We start from the raw sequence: 20,955 nt of genomic DNA, 5'->3' as shown, positions 1-20,955 counted from the left end.
CTTTTATAAAAACTAATTTATGATTCTACCTCTACCAGAATGAAAAGTCATAGCACTTACCATCCTGTATAGAAATTACCTGTTTATGTACAGTGTACTTGATCCAGAAGCCCTTCAAGGCAGGAACTATGTCTTATTTATATTTCTTTAATTTCTTCATGCAATGAATATTTAATTAAACACACACCATTTGCTGATCACCTTATTAGGTGCTAACTCAGTCCCTGCTCTCTTATTGTGTGGTAGAATAAACAGATATTTCTCAGTGGTCAGCATATTTTCTGTAAAACAGAGAGTCAGTAAACATTTTTTAATTAAATTGGTCCAGGGGTAGGTGGGGAACAGGGAGGCAAGTGAAACTAGCATCTCCCCTTTTTACAAAAAGCAATATGTGATGCCAGAGAGATCTTTCCAAGCTCATTGTCATGAGATATTTTGGGATGAGTGTGGGAGATAAACATCTTAACAAACAAGCAGTTGGGTTTTACTGTTGTACTTGGCTTTCTTTTCAGAAATGGGTAAAATTTCTCCGTGATTTTGAGAACTTCAAAGCTGCTTGTGTCCCCTGGGAAAATAAAATCAAGGCAATTGAAAGTAAGTGCTCAATCTCATTAGATGGGGAATGCTGTCCTAGATAAATGTCTCATAAGCTAATCAGATGCCTTTCTCAGTTTCTGAACTATTGGAAAGATTAAAAACAAGAAAACAAACAAATAAAGACATTTTCATGTCCTCTTTGCTCACTGTGAAGATTTGCTAGCACTAACCAATCACAGCACTGGAGACCCCATTCTCCCTTCCTGCATTAGACCAAAATATTTTTTTGACCTTGTTTTTTCTTCTACACATGGAAGTCAGTATAGTGCACAATGACACTGAATCATCATTGGGAAGGCAGAGATATTAGTTCGGCAATGAACATGACATTGAATGTAGGTACTTTAAATATTATAAATTAACTATATTTCAGTTAAAAAACTCATATACAAACATCAAAAAAAGCAGAAAATATATATTCACTTGGATGTTAGACAGTAATCAAAATGAACAATGTCTAAAAACAGTGAAGAAATCTTAAAGTATCATTTTCAAAACTCTGAAGTAGAATAAGCAATAATCATCCAGGAACTCGCTATATGAATATCATATTGTGCCTTCATTTTGTACAATATTCATAGTGTACAGAGAAGGCAGGAGAATGTACTCAATCAAAAACCTATTTAGTATAGGGCTGTAGGCTTTGAATAAGGCAAATAAAAATTTTTAAGTATTGTAAATATGATAGTATGTCATTTCTAAGATAATAAAGAATATAAGGAAAAGGGGATAACATTTAAAATAATTTTGAGCATAATCTTGCCATATTCTGGTTTGTAATAGTTTTGACTAGGATCTGATTTTCTTCCATGCCCCTCCAGATAGCAGGGCAGATTTTCCTGCTGGCTAAATGTTGCGTTGCCTAATTAAAATAGAGGCTCCATAGGGAGATGACACAGCTGATGGATATTTCACTGACAAGATTGGGCACGTTTTAGGAGCGACTATCCCTCAGTCCTCTGTCCCTCATTATCAAATGGCAATGAATTAAAATACATCAGCTCATTAATGGAACTTCCTCACACATATTCCTGTGCCATCCCTTTCTTGCCTTATTTTCCTCCTCAACACTAATCACTATCTAAAATACTATATTACTATATCTCAATTAAATTTAATTAAATTTAAAAATAAATTATTAAATAAATAAAATAAATTAAAAATACAGTCATTTCATTTCATTTTGTGTTCATTTCTTCCAATAGACATGAAGGCAGAGATTTTGGTTTGCTCTTTCCCGGATCCCTAGACCTAGAACTTGCTTGGCCCTAATGAATATGTGTTGAATAAAATTAAACAGAAGACATTTTCCAAATGTCTACTATTCTAGGAAATGGAAAAAAGAAATTTAGACACATCAAAAAAAGAACAGTCATCATGAAATTCTTAAGTTTTAACTGTGCAGCTAAAATATGGTACCTTGAGAGCCATTGTGAAACAGAAGGCCCTTTAGAGCATTAAGATCCTGATACAATGTGTGTTGAAAGAAGTCTGGATTTTTTCTTGCTTTGCTACAGATTTGCTGTTTGACTCTGAGCCAGCCATTTAATCCCTCTGAGCCTCAGTCTACTATTTATGAAATGATAAGGATGAATCTTGATCAGTTATGAGATGTATCCCAAGAAATTTGTAATTAATGATAGCTAAAATATATACAATTTGCAAATCATTTATTTTTAAAGTACACTAGAGCAGGTTCCAGTCTATCTCAATAGCAATGTCATGGTCACTTGTGTTGCAATAGCCTATCTTGAGTGGAATAGAAACAAATGGAATTATTTTTATTGCCAGAAGTTGCACATAGGAATGAGTTTACACATATGACCATAATTTATCATGTGTGTCACAGTGGGAAAAACATATTGAGAGCTACTCAATAATACTTTCAGTTATCTTCCCTCCTCCCCTCTTCCCTCAGAAATTTGGAGCAGTCAACCTGGATAGTTCAAACAAATGTGGATTATCTTCCACATTTATTTTTTGATTAGGTTGTCTTGATATTTTTCACTTTTCATGGTGCTTTTTGCCTCACTGTGGAGAATTGACACTTATTTTCTATTCTATCAACAATCACCATAACAACCATTTATTGAGTGCCACTCAGAAACCCTACAAACATTATTTCATTTAATCTTTAACATGCCGGCATTGTGCATATTAGTTTTCTGTTTTAGAGTTGTGGTCAATAACTGTCCCAGAATAAGTTAGCAGAGGAGCCAAGATAAAAGGTGAAGTCTGTCTGGGCCCAAAGCTTGCCATTTTCTCAGTGTAGTGTGCTGATTTTTGCTCTGAAGAAGATTTTATAAACTTTTTCTTTTGCACCGGGTCCTAGAGAAGATTAGACCAGGACAATGGCATGATAAGTAATTACAGATTTCCTTGATAGTTATCCTATTTGGGGAACTATTTCCCACCTTCTCATGTATTTATTTTTCAATGAGTTATTTATTTAATTATATATTTCATATTCTATAAGATATGTAATGTATTAAGCTCTTAATGATAATCATAAGTGCACTGTATACTTTTGGATATTGCATTAGTTGAAAAGTATGAAACCTATCTAAGAGTAAATTAGCAGAGTCTTTGGATTGGACTAACCATCTCATAGAAAGTACCTTACCACAGGTAGGGAAAGAGTGTGTCTGTGGTGGTCTTTCAAGCTGAACTGAATGAAAGGTGGAAAGAAATGGGACATGCAATCAGTTTATGAAAGGTTGAGGTCTTCTTGTCCCTTTCTGGCTCTATAGTTTGGGCAATGCTTTGATATTTAGGGCTCTCTATTTCCACATTTGGCTTTCCCACAAAATTTAGTTACAATCAGTCCATGTAAGCGTGTGAAGTTCTTTGCTTTATACTCTTGAGTTATAAGTTATTGAAACAGTTAAATGGAAAATAGACTTATACTAAGAGAGACCTGAATAATTTACCTTCTCTGCAAATTTTTTTTCAGAAAAAAGTAGGTTAAACATGTACCCTATTTATAATATTTATACTTATATTATAAAACTAATATAAATGCTTTTCTCTTAAAGAAATGGCCATTTAATCTTATAAAAGTTTCAGAAATGTTATTATATTCCTTTTAAAGGTCAGAATCATCTAACGTAATATCTCATTTAATCTTCTGAATAAGCTTGATGTGATTGATTAATTGATTGAGCAAATACTCACTGAGTGCCTACCATTTATTAGGCATGTTTCTCGGCACTGGGGATGCAATACTGACAGAAACAGGCAAGGGTCGATCTTACATTCAAATGTGTTGATATGTGTGTGCATGGGTGGAGAGACAGTTCATAAAACACAAGCAAATAAATAATGAAGATGATTATGGACTGTGGTAAGTGGCAAAGAGAAGCACTCTCTTCGTGTTCCCCTCCCCAAAAGTCTTTCTAATCTGCCATGCTCTCACTCACTGCTCCATCTCTAAATAAATACTAACCAAATATTTTCTAAATTTGGTTTTGAAGGAGTCCCAAATTACCAGCCTTCATTAAGTTTCCACAAAGCTCTGTCCCGTACTTGGCAGAATCACAAGAGGAACTCAAGTCTAAAACTCATGCTGTTTCCATTTTGATTCCAGTAGGACCTGGATCCCTATACTAGTGTGGACCAGGTACTCACCTGATGACTCCCAACTTTTTTTCATATAAAAAATAGCTTTGATAATTCTTGTCATGGAGGAATTCTGTGAAGTTCTACATCACATGGTGATGCTGTGGAGTTTTACTATCATGCCAGCCTTGTAAAAGGCCTAGAACCACGTGGTTACCTGCAGAGATGCACCTTATTAACCACGTTGCATTGCATATTTTGCTAAAGAAGCTGTGCATTTGTGCTCCCTGGAGTACAAGTATAATATATACCTACTGTGACTCCAGCATTACTGTTAAAACCATGGATTAAATCATTAAATGTCTTTCAAGCTGGAGATTACAAGTCTTTATAAGAATCAAAATCTGCTTCTTCCTAATAGTAAACTACAGCATCAAAGGTGTGATAGACCTCTTCTTTTTTTAGACCAGAAGTAGCTTTAGACAGACAATCTTAAGCACAGAGTTTAAACTGCATGTTTCCCTGCTGGCCTAAAGGCACCAGAAAATATAAATTAAATTTGCCACATTTAATTCCCTATCCCTAGACCAGTTTGAAAGAAACTGTGCTTTGAATCCTAGCCTAAGAAGACGGTATTTATATTGTACTTTACAGCAGGTGATTTAACTGGTCTTTTCCCATTTAGAAATGTTCATTATTTATCTGCTTGTCTTATTACCCATCTGTTCAAGAGGAAATTATACATGATGACAGACTACAAATTACTCTGCCTTAATAATAAATAACCAGAGGGAGAGATGAAACTTTAACATTAATTTAAAGGAAACACAGAAAATTCAGGAATAAGAATATTACATAAGCTTTAGGCCTCACTTTAATAAATACCAAAGACTTTTCATATATTAATAATTAACTAATGAAATAACATTTATTAGTTAGATTAAAGAGAAAAGGAATTGGTCATTTATGGGCACAATCCAAATTTGTGAATTTGACCAGCCTTAGCTGATTGATGGATATTATCTGTATCTATTCTTTCACACACACATTCATTGCCTATTTATTCTATATAGCATAGTTGTTTTTGTTTGTTTGTTTGTTTGTTTTGCGGTACGCGGGCCTCTCACTGTTGTGGCCTCTGCCGTTGCGGAGCACAGGCTCCAGACGCGCAGGCTCAGCGGCCATGTTTCACGGGCCCAGCCGCTCCGCGGCATGTGGGATCTTCCCGGACCGGGGCACGAACCCGTGTCCCCTGCATCAGCAGGCAGACTCTAAAACACTGCACCACCAGGGAAGCCCGCATAGTTTTCTTTTTAAAAAATGAATTTAACTATGATTATACTTGAGGAGCAATAGAGCACTGTGAATAAGAGAAATCAAGATTTGGAGTCAGACGTCTATAGATCAAAATTATCTGATTTAGAACTCTGGCTCCATCATTTACTATCTACATAACTATCAATACATATGTAACCCTGGCTCCATCATCTACCAGGTGTGTAACCTATGGAATTTAGTCTCTTGTAAAATGGGAGTACAATAGATTCCCCTGGCAGGGATTTGATGATGATTAAATGAATTAATTAATATGCAGAGATCAAATAGGTATCTGGAACAAAGATTCATTAAATTTTAGCTATTATTATTATTAATCAAGTCTTGGATCAGTCAACTGCTGTGTTTAAGCTTTTGATTCCCCATCCACACAGTAGGACTAATAATTCTTAACCTTATCAGGTTGTCAAGGTAGTAAAACGAGTTGATGCTGATAACGTTCTTAGTATATGTAATTGACCATCACAATATGTTAGCTACTATTATTATTATTCCTCATTATTGTTCTTTACAAGAGTAAATCAGTTTTATTTGAGAGACTAAGCACATGGAAATGACCATTCTTTTTAATTATGCTCTTTTAGGTACACTATAGAAGGGTTTCTTTTTTTAGGAAATGCCTGTTCCAGTCAACAATCTCTAGGAGGATAGAACTGCTAGGATAAATGAACATGAAGAGGGAAAACGCCTTCTTTTTCATTTTTGTGTTGAGAAAGGGAAAGGGCATATGGAGCTTTGATGTCAACTGGTTGATTTGTTTTCTCTCCTTTATGATCTTTGATCTTTGTTTGTTTTGTTACTGTTCTTTCCCCTTCTGCCACTGGTAGGTGTCATGCAGAAGGAACATTGTCTTCTGGATACTTTGGTCTCTTTGACCTGTGTCTAGGTCTTTCCTACAATCACTCTGGTTTTAATGAAATCTGTTTTCTTGCAATTCATTTCTTTATACCTAGGATTTTGTAAAGAAAAGCCTCAGCTGTCACTTCTCTACTTCCAAATAAAATTGTTGTGAAGCCACTGTTAAGTCTAAAAACTGGAATTTGGAAGCTTTGGAGTCTAAACTTTTTCACCCATTATGAATATGGATTATACATAGGGTAGGGGTACTTTCTGAAACATTTTTTTTTATTATTGGAGTATAGTTGCTTTACAATGTTGTGTTAGTTTCTGCTGTACAGCAAAGTGAATCAGCTATACGTATACATATATCCCCTCCTTTCTGGATTTCTACAGAGTGAAGTAAGTCAGAAAGAGAAAAACAAATATTGTATATTACCGCATATATGTGGAATCTAGAAAAGTGATACGGATGAACCTATTTGCAAAGCAGAAATAGGGACACAGACGTAGAGAACAAACATATAGACACCAAGTGGGGGAAAGAGGGTGGAATGAATTGGGATATTGGGACTCACATATATACACCACTATGTATAAAATAGATAACTAATGAGAACATACTGTATAGCACAGGGAACTCTACTCAATGCTCTGTGGTGACCTAAATGGGAAGGAAATCCAAAAAGGAGGGGATATATGTATACGTATAGCTGAAACATTTTAATTTGCTTCTCTTTTTTGCTTTTAGGTATATTTATACTCTGCCCTCATTTGCCAGGGGTTGTGTATGAGGGACTGGGAAAGGGTGGGCCATGGTGCTAATTAAAAGAGCAAAAGTGTAAAAAGCCAGTAAGGAAGGAAGGGAAGAAGGAAGGATGGAAGTAAGGGAAGGGTGGGTCAGTATCCTGTGCTCGGAACTCTATACCAGAGGGTTTCACGAGTGTTTCCAGGGAAAAGCTTGCCCTGGATACCTAAAGATGAATGTTGTTGATGAACAACTGGAATGACTAACAAGCTGGAAGTCCACTGCCTTCAATAAAACATGACGAGTGAACCTGGCTGAGGCAGCCCTCGGGTAGTTGATACCAGAGAACATAGATAAGGGCCATGAAATGATATGAAATCACTGGGAGCCAGGTGGATGATCATATGTCCTGGGAGAGGAGGATCTGCTTCAGCATTTCTGCACACAGACCAGTGCATCTGGTTACAACACGTGGGGGGCGTGTTTTTCAATATCACACACTTTTAGAAATCTTGTAGAACTCTGAACCCCTCTACAAAGTGAAACGAATTCCAAATACTCAGACTTAAAAGTAACTGACATCTTTCAAAATGTCCAATTAGACATTGAATTCCTTTTAGGTGTCTGTAAAAACTGCCACAGTACGGGGTGGGTGGGGGTGGGTAGAGATTTCTAACTCTTACCGCTTAGTAATGGTAACTGAGTTTTAGCTAGGTACATGATAGCACAGTTTAAAGACTCTATCTCCTGGCCTCCCTTGGTAAGTTGTGGTCATGTAACACAGTTCAATGGGATGTTAGCAGAAGTGATGTGTTCAAAGTCCAGTTTATGCCCTTAAAAGAAAGGATTTGCCTTCCACTGCTTTCCCCTCTTTCCCACTGGCTATCATATGAATATAATGGAATGAGCTGGAACAGCTATTTTAAACCACAAGATGAAAGCTGCATGTAGAGAATTTCACAGCAAGAAGACTGTAGGAGGCTAAGTCCCAGATACCATAGAGCTACCATATCAGCCGTGTCATAGTTACACTCAATCTGAAACATGAGAGAGAAGAAGCCTTCTATTTTATCTTCTTTTTGTTTTTATATTTTTATAGTTGCATTGAGGTATAATCAACAAAAACAAATTGCACATATTTATGTATACAATTTGATAACTAGGGGCATGTGTATACACACATGAAACCATACAATCAGGAAACAGAACACACATTCCCCTCACAAAAGTTTCCTTGTGCCCCTTTGTAACATATCCCTCCATGACCACCACCATCCCCAATCAACCAGCAATCTGCTTTCTGTCACTGTAGATTGCATTTTCTAGAATTTTGTACAAATATTTTTATGGAGTATGCATTTTTTGCCTGGCTGTTTCATTTATAATTATTTTGAGACTTATCCATGCTTTTGCATATATCATTAGTTTGTTTTTATTAGTAGTATTCTATTGTATGTATATGCCACAATTTGCTTATCCATTATGGACTTGTGAGTTGTTTCCAGTTTAGCTTTGGGCTATTACAAACAAAGCGGCTATGAATATTTGTGTACAAGTCTTGGGTTAAGACATGCTTTTATTTCTCTTGCGTAAATAACTAGAAGTAGAAAAGCTGGTCTACTACTATGGTATGTGTTATGTTTAACATTTTAAGACACTGCCAAACTGTTTTCCAAAGTGGTTGACCTAATTTCCATTTCCATCAATAGTGAAAGAGAGAGTTCTAGCTGCTTCACATCCTCAGCAGCATATGGTATGATCAGTCTTTATTTCAGCCGTTCTAGTAGGCGTGTAGTTGATTTTCATTTCCCTGGTGACTAATGACATTGTGCATCTTTTCAGGTGCTTATTTTCCATTTATAGAACTTCTTAGGTGAAGTGTTTTTTCAAAATTTTTGTGCATTGTTTATTAAAATGTTAGTCTTCTTATTGAGTTGTAAGAGTTTTTTGTATATTATAGACCCAAATACTTTGTCAGATATATGTTCACATATCTTTTCTCCCATGCTGTAACTTACCTTTTATTTATCAGAATCTTTGGAAAAGTGAAAGATATTAATTATGATAAGGTGCAATTTAAGGATTTTTAAAATCTAATAGCATGTACTTTTGGGGTCCTTTTTTTTTTTTTTTTGCGGTACGCGGGCCTCTCACTGCTGCGGCCTCTCGTCCCCCGCATCGGCAGGCGGACTCTCAACCACAGCGCCACCAGGGAAGCCCATGGGGTCCTATTTTTAAAAAACCTTTGCCAAACCCAAGGTGACCAAGATGTTATGCTGTGTTTTCTCCTAGAGTTTTATAGTTTTAACTCTTAAATACTTAAGTCTATGACACATTTTGAGTTAATTTTTGTAAATGGTATGAGGTAAGAGTGGAGAGTTTTCATTTATTTTTGTTTTATTTTATTTTACATATGGGTATTTAATTGTTCCAGCATCATTGTTGAAAAGATTATTTTCACCATTGAATTGCTTTGGCACTTTTGTAAAAAGAAATCAATTGATTATATATGTGTAGGGCCATTTCTGAATTCCTATTCTGTTCCATTGATCTATGTTTATCTTTATGTCAATATCATACTCTGATTACTTTAGCTTGTGGTAAGTTTTGAAATCAGGTAGTATAAATCCTCCAATTTTACTTGTTTTTCAAGGTTTTTCTGGCTATTCTTGGCATTTTCTTACAAATTTTATGATCAGTTTATCATTTTATAGAAACTACCTTCTGAAATTTTGATTGGAATTGCCTTGAATCTATAGGTAAATTTGGAAATGATTGCCATCTTAACAATATTGAGTCTTTTGTTATGTGAACACAGTATAATCTCTCCATTTATTTAGGTCTTTTAAAATGTCTCTCAACAATGTTTTACAGTTTTCAGTGTACAAATTTTGTGCATATTTTATCAACTTTATCCCTATTTCATATTTTTGATGATATTGTAAGTTGTATTGTCTTTTAACTTCCATTTTTGATTATTCATCGCTAGTGTACAGAAGTGTTATTTATTTTCAAAATTTAACATTGTATCCCATAACCTTGCTAAACTCACTGGTTAGTTTCAATAGCTTATTAAAAATTCTTTAGGGGCTTCCCTGGTGGCGCAGTGGTTGAGAGTCCGCCTGCCGATGCAGGGGACATGGGTTCATGCCCCGGTCCAGGAGGATCCCACATGCCGTGGAGCAGCTGGGCCCATGAGCCGTGGCCACTGGGCTTGCGTGTCCAGGGCCTGTGCTCCGTGGCAGGAGGGGCCACAGCAGTGAGAGGCCCGCATACCACAAAAAAAAAAAAAAAAAAAATTCTTTAGGATTTTCTACATAGACAATGAAGTCATCTATGATTAAAGAAAGTTTTATTTCTTTAAAAACAAAACCAAAAACTACCACAGTGTTATGAGAATAAGTAAGTGGTACCTAAAGAGTGAGCTAAGTCCTGGAAATAGAGGTCTGACGCTCATGTGAGCTTGGTCTCATCTTCGTAAGTGGAGGCTGAAATTTGCTCCACATGAACCTCCCTCTTCCTGTAATAATGCTCTTCCATCAGTAATGCTTCAAAAGCTAGAGGCCTCAAGAAAACCAATGGTCCCCAGGAGATGTTTTGCTAAATGAGTCAGGACAAAGGGCCTGATGCAGTGGGTAGCTGAGAATGTTCACTGATTCTTCTTGGGCAACTGAAAATGAAAAGTGGGAAGACTGGGAAAACTAGCAACTTGATGTTGAATCTTAAGTGATTATCAAAGAAACTTGGCTTTTGTTAATCTATGAGATCTCAACCTGAGACTCAAATTCCGGTTTTTTCTTCCTCTTCCATTCTCTGATTTAAGAGAATGTTTTTGTTTTTGGACTCAGTCAATAAAAATTGCACAGATCATTTCACTTTCCCTGGGGTGAGTGCGAGCTGACAACACATTCTTGCCTATGCCCTCCAAATTCATTCCCCAGACCTGAAGTGACTGTTTAAAGGTCAAGTTCCCCTGCCCCACCCCCACTGCTTAACACCTGTCAATGACTTCATCTCATTTAACATAAAATTCTCACTTTTTACCTTTCCCTAAGAGACCCCACACACTGTGGTTTGGTTTCTTTCTTCATCCGTATCCATCACCACTTTCCTTTGTTCATTGTGCTCCAACCAGACAGCCCTTAGGTTTGTCCCTCAATTGTCCTGAGCTCTTGCTTCCCTCACGATATTTGTTCCTGCTCTTTCCTCTGCTTGAGCTGCTCTTCCCCAGCTCTGGGCTTTGCTGCCTGTTCCTTCAACTTCAGATCTGTGCTCAGATGTTACCTCTCTGGGATACCTTCCTTGACAAGCCTACCTAAAGCAACCCCTCTCATAATTTTACCTTCTTCCCTCTAGGACTGACCTGGCTAAATTATTATATATACTTTTATAATAATATGATTATATGTAATGTGATATATATTATGTATAAATATATAATACATATGTCATATACATATATAATACACACCTATATGATATATATCATATATAACATACATATATACTATGTAATACTCATAATATATACATGTAATAGATGATATATAATATTACATATATCAAACGTACATATAATGTAATATAATATGTATTATGATAAATGTATATTTCTTTATTTCTTTTAAAATTATTGCATATTTGTTGTTCCCACATCTCACTAAAACGTAAGTTGCATTAGGGCAGCAACCTGTCTCTGATATTGTGTTTCACATCTAAGATAATTCCTGGCAGAAGATAAATATGTGAAGAGTAAATGGACTTCGGCTTCTATACTACCTGTGAAATGCCATTTACACAGGAGAACAGCACAGGATGGTGTATAGGATAACCGTCCATAAGAGATGTGGTAAACTTTTTTGAGAAGAACATTGTTGCTTGAGAAAAAGGAGGAAGAAGTTCAGTAACTATCAAAATAATTAGAATGATGCTAACTACTGGCCAGGCATTGTAGTAACTGTAATAGGGAAGAACCTTTGAATTCTATTACAGTAATCACTAAAGGGATGTTACCTATAAGCTTAAATTATACATAATGGCCCATTTGGGGGAACCCTGCCTTCCAGGTAATGAGCACTAAGCTAAAATACCTTTGTTTAGCTCATGGGAGACATCCTGACCAGGCCCACCTGTGAATGACTGCAGGAAGGGAGAAATGAACACATCCTCTTCGGAGGCTGGATGGACCGGGAAATGTTTGGCTTTACTCCCTCCCCTTGTCGTATTAAAGAAGCCTGAATTCTAACTCAGGCAAGATGGTTCTTTGGGGCATGACTTCACCATCTTCTCAGTCTGCTGGCTTTCCGAATAAAGTCGTTATTCCTTGCCCCAACACCTCATCTCTCGATTTATTGGCCTGTCCTGCAGCGAGCGGTAGGAGCTTGGACTCGGTGACATAACCACTTTATATACCTTTGTTCACTTAACTGTGTTAACTCAAAGAATAAGATGGGCTCTTCAAATAGCAATCCTAGCTGCCAAGCAAAACGCAGCTTTCTCTTGGATGGATTCTAAAGATGTAGTCATTCTACACAGCTACCTCTACTTCCATCATGTTAACATTTTCTCCTTCTGGATAGAAAAAGAAAATGCTAGAGCCTGTAAAGAAAAGAACCCGTGTGTTGCAATGAGAAGACTTATTTTGAAAAGCACCAAGACGTGGCTTTTGTCTTGTTTTGACCTTTCTTCCAAACTTTTATTTTCTTTTGAATAGGTCAGTTTGGCTCATCAGTGGCCTCATACTTCCTCTTCATGAGATGGATGTATGGAGTAAATATGGTTCTCTTTATCCTGACGTTCAGCCTTATCATGTTGCCAGAGGTAAGATTCTGACTTCCAGTTTACAAAACATGCTGAAACAAGCTTCTTCTGCAATCACTCTACTAAAAAAAACTCTTTTCCTTAAGAGTAAGATGACTATCTAGCCACCTACGCTCTTAGAGTCATAGTATTTGTAACCAGGTTAATCTTCAAAATGGTGCCATGAGCCGCAGGTCCTAATCCTTCTCCAAAGGGTACGTGAGCCTCCTGAAATCATATATGAAATGTGTGTATTGTGTATGTTGAAATGAATATTTCTCTGTGGAAAGATTCCCAAGGTGGTCCCTGTGCACAAATATTAATTGCTCAAGAGGAAGACTTTGACATCTTGGGAGTTCATTTATTTTGCCAAGTTTGCTTTGAAAGAGACATTACTTAATGCAACTCAAGGCATCCAGCTTTTCTATCTGAAGAAACACAAAGTGAGCAAATTTTTCCAGGTATAAAATAAGATACCCCCCCCTCCCCGCCCCATTCCATGGGTCTCTTAAGACCAAGGTCAGTGAGGAGAGTAAAACTGATAGTGGGTCCAGATTGCAGAAGAAGACAAAGCTCTGAGCTGGGGTCGGGGGAGGGGGGAGATTCAATTAACTCAGACCAAGAAGCAACACTGAGGTTGTGGACTTACCCATGAGAAGTTAAATGACTCTGACTTCTTTGGATGCTATCATACAGAAGTTGGGAGGCTTTGTTTAACCTACAAAGGACCTTTCCAGGTACCAGTGTTTCAAAGCCAATGTATTTAATACAGCATTGGCAACAGCCAAAACTAATTGTTTTGAGTGACTTTTTATCCCCATCTTTTAAAATCAAGGCCAGCTTTTATATCAAGCCTCCCCACAAGCATAATACTAATACTACTAGTGCCTTACATGCATAATGAGTTTCAGCTTTTAACAATGCAAAGCACTTACACTTTCTTTTACTTACTGAGCTTCACAACAAATTTATAAAGTAGACTATAGAAGAGTTTTTCTTTCTCCATTTAAAAAAACATGGAAACTGAATCACATAATGCTTATTAGACTTAGCTAATACCACAGGGTGAGGTTTTTTTTTAAGCTGATCCGGGACGAGGACCCATGATTCTTCTTTTGTAACAAGATTTTGCACCTTATTTTGCTAGTTTTATAATCTTTGAGCTAATTCTGGGGGTTCTATGGCTATCTGGCTCGTAGAAGACAGTAGACATAGATCAGAAATCCTCAGACTCCTAAGGTCATAAGTAGAGTCCATCTCCTAAGCAGAACTTTCAGGCAATGCAGCACAGTGTATGTGTTCATCTATTTCAAGTTAACAACGGCTTTGTTTTTGCTCATCTCTCTAAGGAAATCTGAAACTCCATCACCAGCTACTTTGATGCTCTTCAGTGTCAGATGCAGGGTATACGCGGAGCTTTATCAGCTGCATTTACTCTTTCCCTGCCACAGCATGCTGCTTCCTTGTGGAGGAAATGAAAGGTTGTAGCGAATTCAGTCTAACTTTAGGAAATTGCAGATGCCTAATGTGTAGTGGAGGGAGCTAATATGCGTTCCATTAGGTGTATTCCTAGAACTAGGAAGTGTATTGGTTTGGGATGCTTTTTACAGGTTGTGTTAGGTATTGAGGTGTATCCTGTTTTCTGGGCATTGATTACGACTCCAGCAAATGAACAAAAGAGGTTGGACTCCCTGCATGCTAACTTTATAGAACCAGCAGAGGGCAGGACTCGTCATCTCCTGCCAACAATGCTACATTTTTCAGGGGCCTCCACCCAGCAGCCTCACTCAGCATTCCTCTGATGCATTTGCCCTTTTGCCCAAAGTTCCTGTGTCACTGTACAAACTGGAGACCCTGGTCTTCTCCGTTTTCTGTGGCCTCCAACTCTGGGGAAAGATAGTCTGAGTAGAACCCACCCTCTGTTCTGTTCAGTCTCAGGAAGCCAGAGGGGCTGCTGTGGAAGCCATGCAGTTTGTGTGGAGAGAAGGAGCAGGGGCTGATTTGCAGCCCTTGCCTAGTCAAGTTCTGCACCCAAATTTCCATCCACATTCATCCTCCTCCCTTGGCCCCAGCCCCAGGGAAGGGATGTTTTCATGTCTCACAAGAAGCAGCATCTGCTTGGCCAACCGTGTGTCTGCCCTGGGGCTAGAGGGGTGGGTTTTTTTTTTCTTCCAGTTTTCAGTAGTGCTCCTAGTATGACCCTACTCTTGTCCCGTCTCTGGCTGGCTCTGCCCTTAATCATATCTCTTTAATCTGGTAGCACAAGATCGGGGAGGTAAACCTGAATCAGTGGTGAAGCAGATATGACAGTCAGGGTATAGTCTTCCCTCCTAGTTGACACCCTCTAATGGTATGAGTGATGCTCTTTACTCCTCTCTTCCTTCACATGAAGGAGAGAGTCTCCCTCCACCCCACCCCTGAGGGGTATTCCCATATGAAGAAGTGCTTAGTACGGTTTTCTTGAACACTATAATCCCCAAAAGGCCACCTCTCTCCTTTCCAGACCTCCTAAATGAGACCAGTTTAGAGGTGGTGGTGGGTAGTCGGGTTCCAGCAAGCCCTGAGCAACGTGGTTGGCTCCACTGCTGGTGGTCTGCGGAAGTCAGAATGCAGGGTCCTTAGCATTCCCTTTGTGCTTAACTCTGGATTTCGTAGTCGATTCCCAGAAAATGGGACCCCACATAGAGACCCACAGAGTCCCCATGAAAAAGTTTCAGAAGTGCTTTTAAACAAAACTGTTTGTGATCACATGTGTGCCTCAGACTTTGTTTCCAATTGTTAACTGCTTTCTTTGTTTCTCCATGTAGTACCTCTGGGGTTTGCCATATGGCAGTTTACCTAGGAAAACGGTTCCCAGAGCTGAAGAGGCATCAGCAGCCAACTTTGGTGTGTTGTATGACTTCAATGTAAGTGATTCCACACAGCTGTGTTCATAAGAGGACAGATTTTTCCATATTCTGAAACTCCGTGGCCTCCTCTTCTGAGGCCAGATGAAGGTCTAAGAGAGATGTCTCTGCCCGCTTAAAAAAAAAAAAAAGAAAAAACAAAAAAAGAAAGAAAAAGTAAATAGGGTTTGGGAATGTGATAATATGATTAAATGGGAATATAGACTATTAAATGAAGGTGAGCTCAGAGTTCAAAGACTTCACGTGAGTATTATTATCTCTGACTTTGAAAAAGGACAAAGGAAGAGTTTGCAAATGTGCTTTTTGGAAAATCTTGTTGAATTCTTCGGGCTTTGATATTTCATATTAACTTCTTCACCTCCTAAACAAATCTATTTAGCATTACTGAATAGTCAATACTAAATAAAGCTAAATAGTAAGTACTAAACAATACTAAATTCTAACTTCTGTATAATATGAAAATAAGCATCACTTGATCGTGGTACCCAAATGAGCGTTATTCCATGGTAGCACTAGAATGAATATTACACTTCGAGCTCCCCTAGGTGGGGATTATTGTCATGGCAGGGACTCATTTCTGCCCATTGAAAAATCATTTTGGAGTGTGATTCAATTCTGTGACAACAATTCAATTCCACACATTCTTTTTAAAATACTGGCCAGATTAGAGATGTTTGGAAATGTATAGGATGAGAAAGTAGCACAGTGGAGATTGGGGAATTAGTAATTCAGGAATTTTTAAAAAGTAGAAAATGAGAATAAAATTTTATGTAGACCGGGGAATGAAGGAAGGAGAGAGACAATAAAGTCTTCAGGTTTATAGAATTAATATGCATATATTTCACAGATGTTTTGAATTCTACCCTCAACCTCTCTAAATCGTGAGCTTCCTAAAGAGCAGCTTACATCTGCTGCATCTTCTTTGAAGCCCTTAACATAATAATCAACCAATAGAGGCTTAATGAATCTTGTTGACTGGGAATCCTGAGCAAGGGGGAGGATTTGTAGAGCATTGAGATAAGAACCAAAGAAATTTATGTGAGCAGTACCAGCAAATGTAAACTTTAGGAAAGGTTCTCAGGCTCTGAGTAAACAAGGCAGCTATAGAATAAGCATAAGGCAGAGCGGCAGCCCCAACTTGGTGGCCTTTGGAATCTTAAATCACACCCGTCAGTTGGAATTTTCATTTCCAGTCAACATTTATTTATGGAATATAAACAGGCACTGGTTTTACAAAGATGAATGTGACATGGCTCTTGACTTCAAGGTAGTCATGACAGTAGATGAAAGATGCATAGGCAACTAGTATACAGTGTGTTCCACACTTAGTAAAACGATGGGAAAAAAAAAATACTGGGGAGCCCTGAGGAAGCGGTTGTCAATTTTGCTAGGGTGTCTGGGTTTCAGAGTGGAGATAGCCTCTGAGTTAGATTTTACTTCTTTTATTTCTTCTTTCTATCACTTCATCTTCTTCCGTCTCTCTATCTTTATCTCTCTCTCCTTCCCCCCATTTACATTTCAAATAATTTATTACTATGTACCCCCCACACTATTTTTATTTCTCATTCTCTTCCTCTGATTAGTTAAATAATAAGCTTCCAGTCTGGTTAATAAGGAAAAGAACTAATAATATTATTGGCATCTTCTGTTGTTTTAGTCATATCAGAGAAAGGAAGAACTAAAAATATGAACAAAAGGCCTTTTGGCTTTTAAACATATTTTTGAAGTTTCTACACTTATAAATTTGTCAAGTAACTGAAATAAAAAGTTTTGCAAACAGTGTCCCTTTGAGATTTTAAAGGTATTAATAACTTGAGGAAGACAAAGAGGAAGGTGGCACTAAGAGAGCTGCTAAGGGGTGTACCAGAAGGTCTAGGAGGTGAATACAGGAGGAAACTAGGGGAAAGGTTTGGGCAGTGAGTGTGCTCACCAAGATTTTATTATTGCCCTTGACAGCTCTCATGTCCAGTTTGGTGAAATACTATTTACAATGGATAGAAGAAGATGGAAACAGGAGTATCCTATGATACTCACTTTCCTTTATAACTCTAGGCCAGCCTAGAAATTATTCTAAGACAATGAGAGATTATTAAAAGGTCAAGAAAGAGTCATTAAAGTGATATTATTCACTTATTTCTTTTTTAATTTTTCTGTGTACTGTGATCACTCGATTATTTGACATATCACAAAATAAGAGTTTTAAGAGAGTGCCCTTAGATCTTCTATCCTATGTCCCACATTATAAAGTTAGGGAAACTTTGAGTCTCAGAATCATTTTTTAAGGTCTTATGGCTAATAAAAGCCTCCTAATCTAGTGTTCTTTCTATGTCTTGTATCACATCAGTAATTTTTCTGTCATAATTTCCAACATCCTTCTCACTGACAGTTTCTGGAACACAGGCTGACTCCCATTTAATGCTGTATCTCACAAGGGGAGAAGGGGTTGAAGCAGTTGGATCCCATTTCCACCTTTCATAATAAACATGCAATTCCTAAATTAGCTTCTCAAATAGAAAGTTTTAGTATTTACCCTTTTGCCTGCATTCTTTACTTGCTTCTTAGAACAATTACCTCATAGAGATGCCCACTCTGTATTATAAGATGATATAAACGGACAGCCCAGTATTTCATCTATCACAGCACCATGGAGGAAGCCATTGTCCAGATGTCCTTGAGATCCCTGGAAACTCAGAATTCTGTACTTCCAAAGAGCCCAGAGATGCCAGAGAAAAAGACATGTTTCAGGCCCAGGGTAGAGATGACTGGTGCCTAAATGATCTAATTGGAACATGAGCTGGTTTTTTGCATCTAAGATTAATGTACCAGCTTAGCTAAGCAATGCCATATAGATGCTGGTGAAGAGAAGCAGAATCAATTTATAGGACACTGTAAAATAGATGCAAGCATGACCTCTTGTGGTAGAAGAGCCTATAGGTTGGGAAGGATCAGAAAACCTTTGGGCTGTAGGTGACAAGGTTGTGCAGGGGGAGCTGCTTCTCTGTTGAGTTCATATTAGAACCTTGGAACTTCTCTCTGGACCCCCTCCCCTGGAAGTATCCCCTTGGAGCTCAGTGCTCTGTCACCTATAAGCATGTATCATAATTCATCCAAATTCCCTTTAATTAATAGCAGACAAGTACCATGTGATATATGCAAGGTCAGCCAGTCTTATGGCCTCTCAAGGTCACCATTTACAAAGCACCATATTATTTATTTATTTATTTTTAATTGAATACCTAGGGATGGGTCTTACTGAACAGGAAGAGAGTATGTTTTATTAAAATAATAAGAAATAGGGAGATTGTCTAATGTGCATGTTATGAATCAAATTGGCAGAAGTAGTATTATTTGAAGCAGTAGAATTAGAATGAGTTTAAGCCAGTAAGAAGAGCATGTCTTTCAGATGAATGGATAAAGCAGATGTGGCACATATATACAATGGAATATTACTCAGCCATAAAAAGAAACAAAATTGAGTTATTTGTAGTGAGGTGGATGGACCTAGAGTCTGTCATACAGAGTGAAGTAAGTCAGAAAGAGAAAAGCAAATACCGTATGCTAACGCATGTATATGGAATCTAAAAAAAAAAAAAAAATGCTACTGATGAACCTAGTGGTGAGGCAGTAATAAAGATGTAGACATAGAGAATGGACTTGAGGACGTGGGGTGGGGAGAGGGAAGCTGGGGCAAAGTGAGAGTAGCATCGACATATATACATTACCAAATGTAAAATAGTTAGCTAGTGGGAAGCAGCTGCATAGCACAGGGAGAACAGCTTGGTGCTTTGCAATAACCTAGAGAGGTGGGTTAGGGAGGGTAGGAGGGAAGCTCAAAGGGAGGGGATATGGGGATATGTGTACACATATGACTGATTCACTTTGTTGTACAACAGAAACTAACACAGCATTGCGAAGCAATTATACTCCAATAAATATGTATTAAAAAAAAGAAGAAGAGGATGTCTTTGTTGGCAAGCTATTTGGAGACATGAGAATGATGTAGGAATGATAAAGAGGAAGAGACTGTAGAGCTTTGGTATTCTCGTAAGGGAGAGAGGGAGGAACTGAGGTGGAATTTGGAATGAGCTTGAGCTGATATCAGACAGTGAGATCATATGGGTAAAGATTTGAGTTGTGAATAAAGGGAAATGCATTTAGCTTTCCAGCTTGAGAGCATTTTGTACATTGCATATTGAGATAAATGGTGAGTCAACTTCGCCTCCCCTTTTCCCCTGGTCATCATAGATATGGGAGGTGGGGGGAAGCCCTAGAAAGGGAGGAGAGGAGAGTTAACACCCATTCTGTGTTAAGCAGGCACATACATTAAATTTTATCTTCATGACAGCCCTTTAAGAGGAAGATCAGTAATCTTTTCAGAGTTGAGGGGATTGGAACTCAGAGAGGTTAGTTTCCCAAAGACAGCACAGATAATGAAAGGAGGCATTGAAATTTAAACTACAAGGTGGCTGACTCCAATGAAAAATTGTTTGTTGTACTCTAACATATCACCCCAAGCCTATTCCTTCTGCCCACTTTTGCCACATCTCATTCTTGAGGTCTGTCTTCAGAGGAGACTGTCACAGTCTAAAGGTTGACAAACAGCCGTTCAGTTCCTTATTTTATTGGCATCAATGGTTCTTTTAAGTAGTGATATTCCAAAGCGAGAGCATCCTCTCTCAGGTAGTCTCAGTTCTCTAAGTTCTTTCATCTCTTATTGTACCGGCCACATTTAGAAGAGATATTTTTGTGATTCACATATGGAATGGTACATCTTTTCTTTAGGAATATTTCAGTAGTTCAAATATGTCCTTGTTTTCAGGGAGCTCCCCTTTTCAAAACTGAGGTAAAATTGACTTACAACATTATATTCGTTTCAGTTGTACAACGTAATGATTTGATATTTGTATATATTGCAAAATGGTCATCACAATAAGTCTAGTTAGCATCTGTTACTGTAGTGAGTGGCCTCATGAGTTTTATGGGTGAAAATGGGAAGATAATGAAAATATCCAAGTTTCTGGCTGGGGTAACTGGGTAGGTTGGTGGACCATTCCCTGAAATAGGAGGAACAAACAGCTTTGGAAGAACTTCTTTTTTTTAATGTTTATTTATTTATTTATTTTCTTATTAGTCGTACTTTTTTTTTAACATCTTTATTGGAGTATAATTGCTTTA

The 20,955-nt window shown here is 37.8% G+C and overlaps 1 protein-coding gene across 1 annotated transcript in view; it reads left to right on the top strand.

The window, feature by feature from the left end:
- Positions 1-20,955, top strand: part of TMC1 (transmembrane channel like 1) — a 155,235-nt gene that overhangs the window by 81,450 nt on the left and 52,830 nt on the right. Inside the window, exons 8-10 of the mRNA XM_060014630.1 lie at positions 513-594; positions 12,789-12,895; positions 15,682-15,780. Coding sequence (XP_059870613.1) covers positions 513-594; positions 12,789-12,895; positions 15,682-15,780 — 288 coding nt within the window. The remainder of the gene's footprint in view (positions 1-512; positions 595-12,788; positions 12,896-15,681; positions 15,781-20,955) is intronic.

The sequence above is a fragment of the Delphinus delphis genome, chromosome 6 (assembly GCF_949987515.2).
Source record: "Delphinus delphis chromosome 6, mDelDel1.2, whole genome shotgun sequence".
NCBI lineage: Eukaryota > Metazoa > Chordata > Mammalia > Artiodactyla > Delphinidae > Delphinus > Delphinus delphis.
Note: the sequence above shows the minus strand (reverse complement) of the source record. Positions and strands in the feature narration are given on the sequence as shown.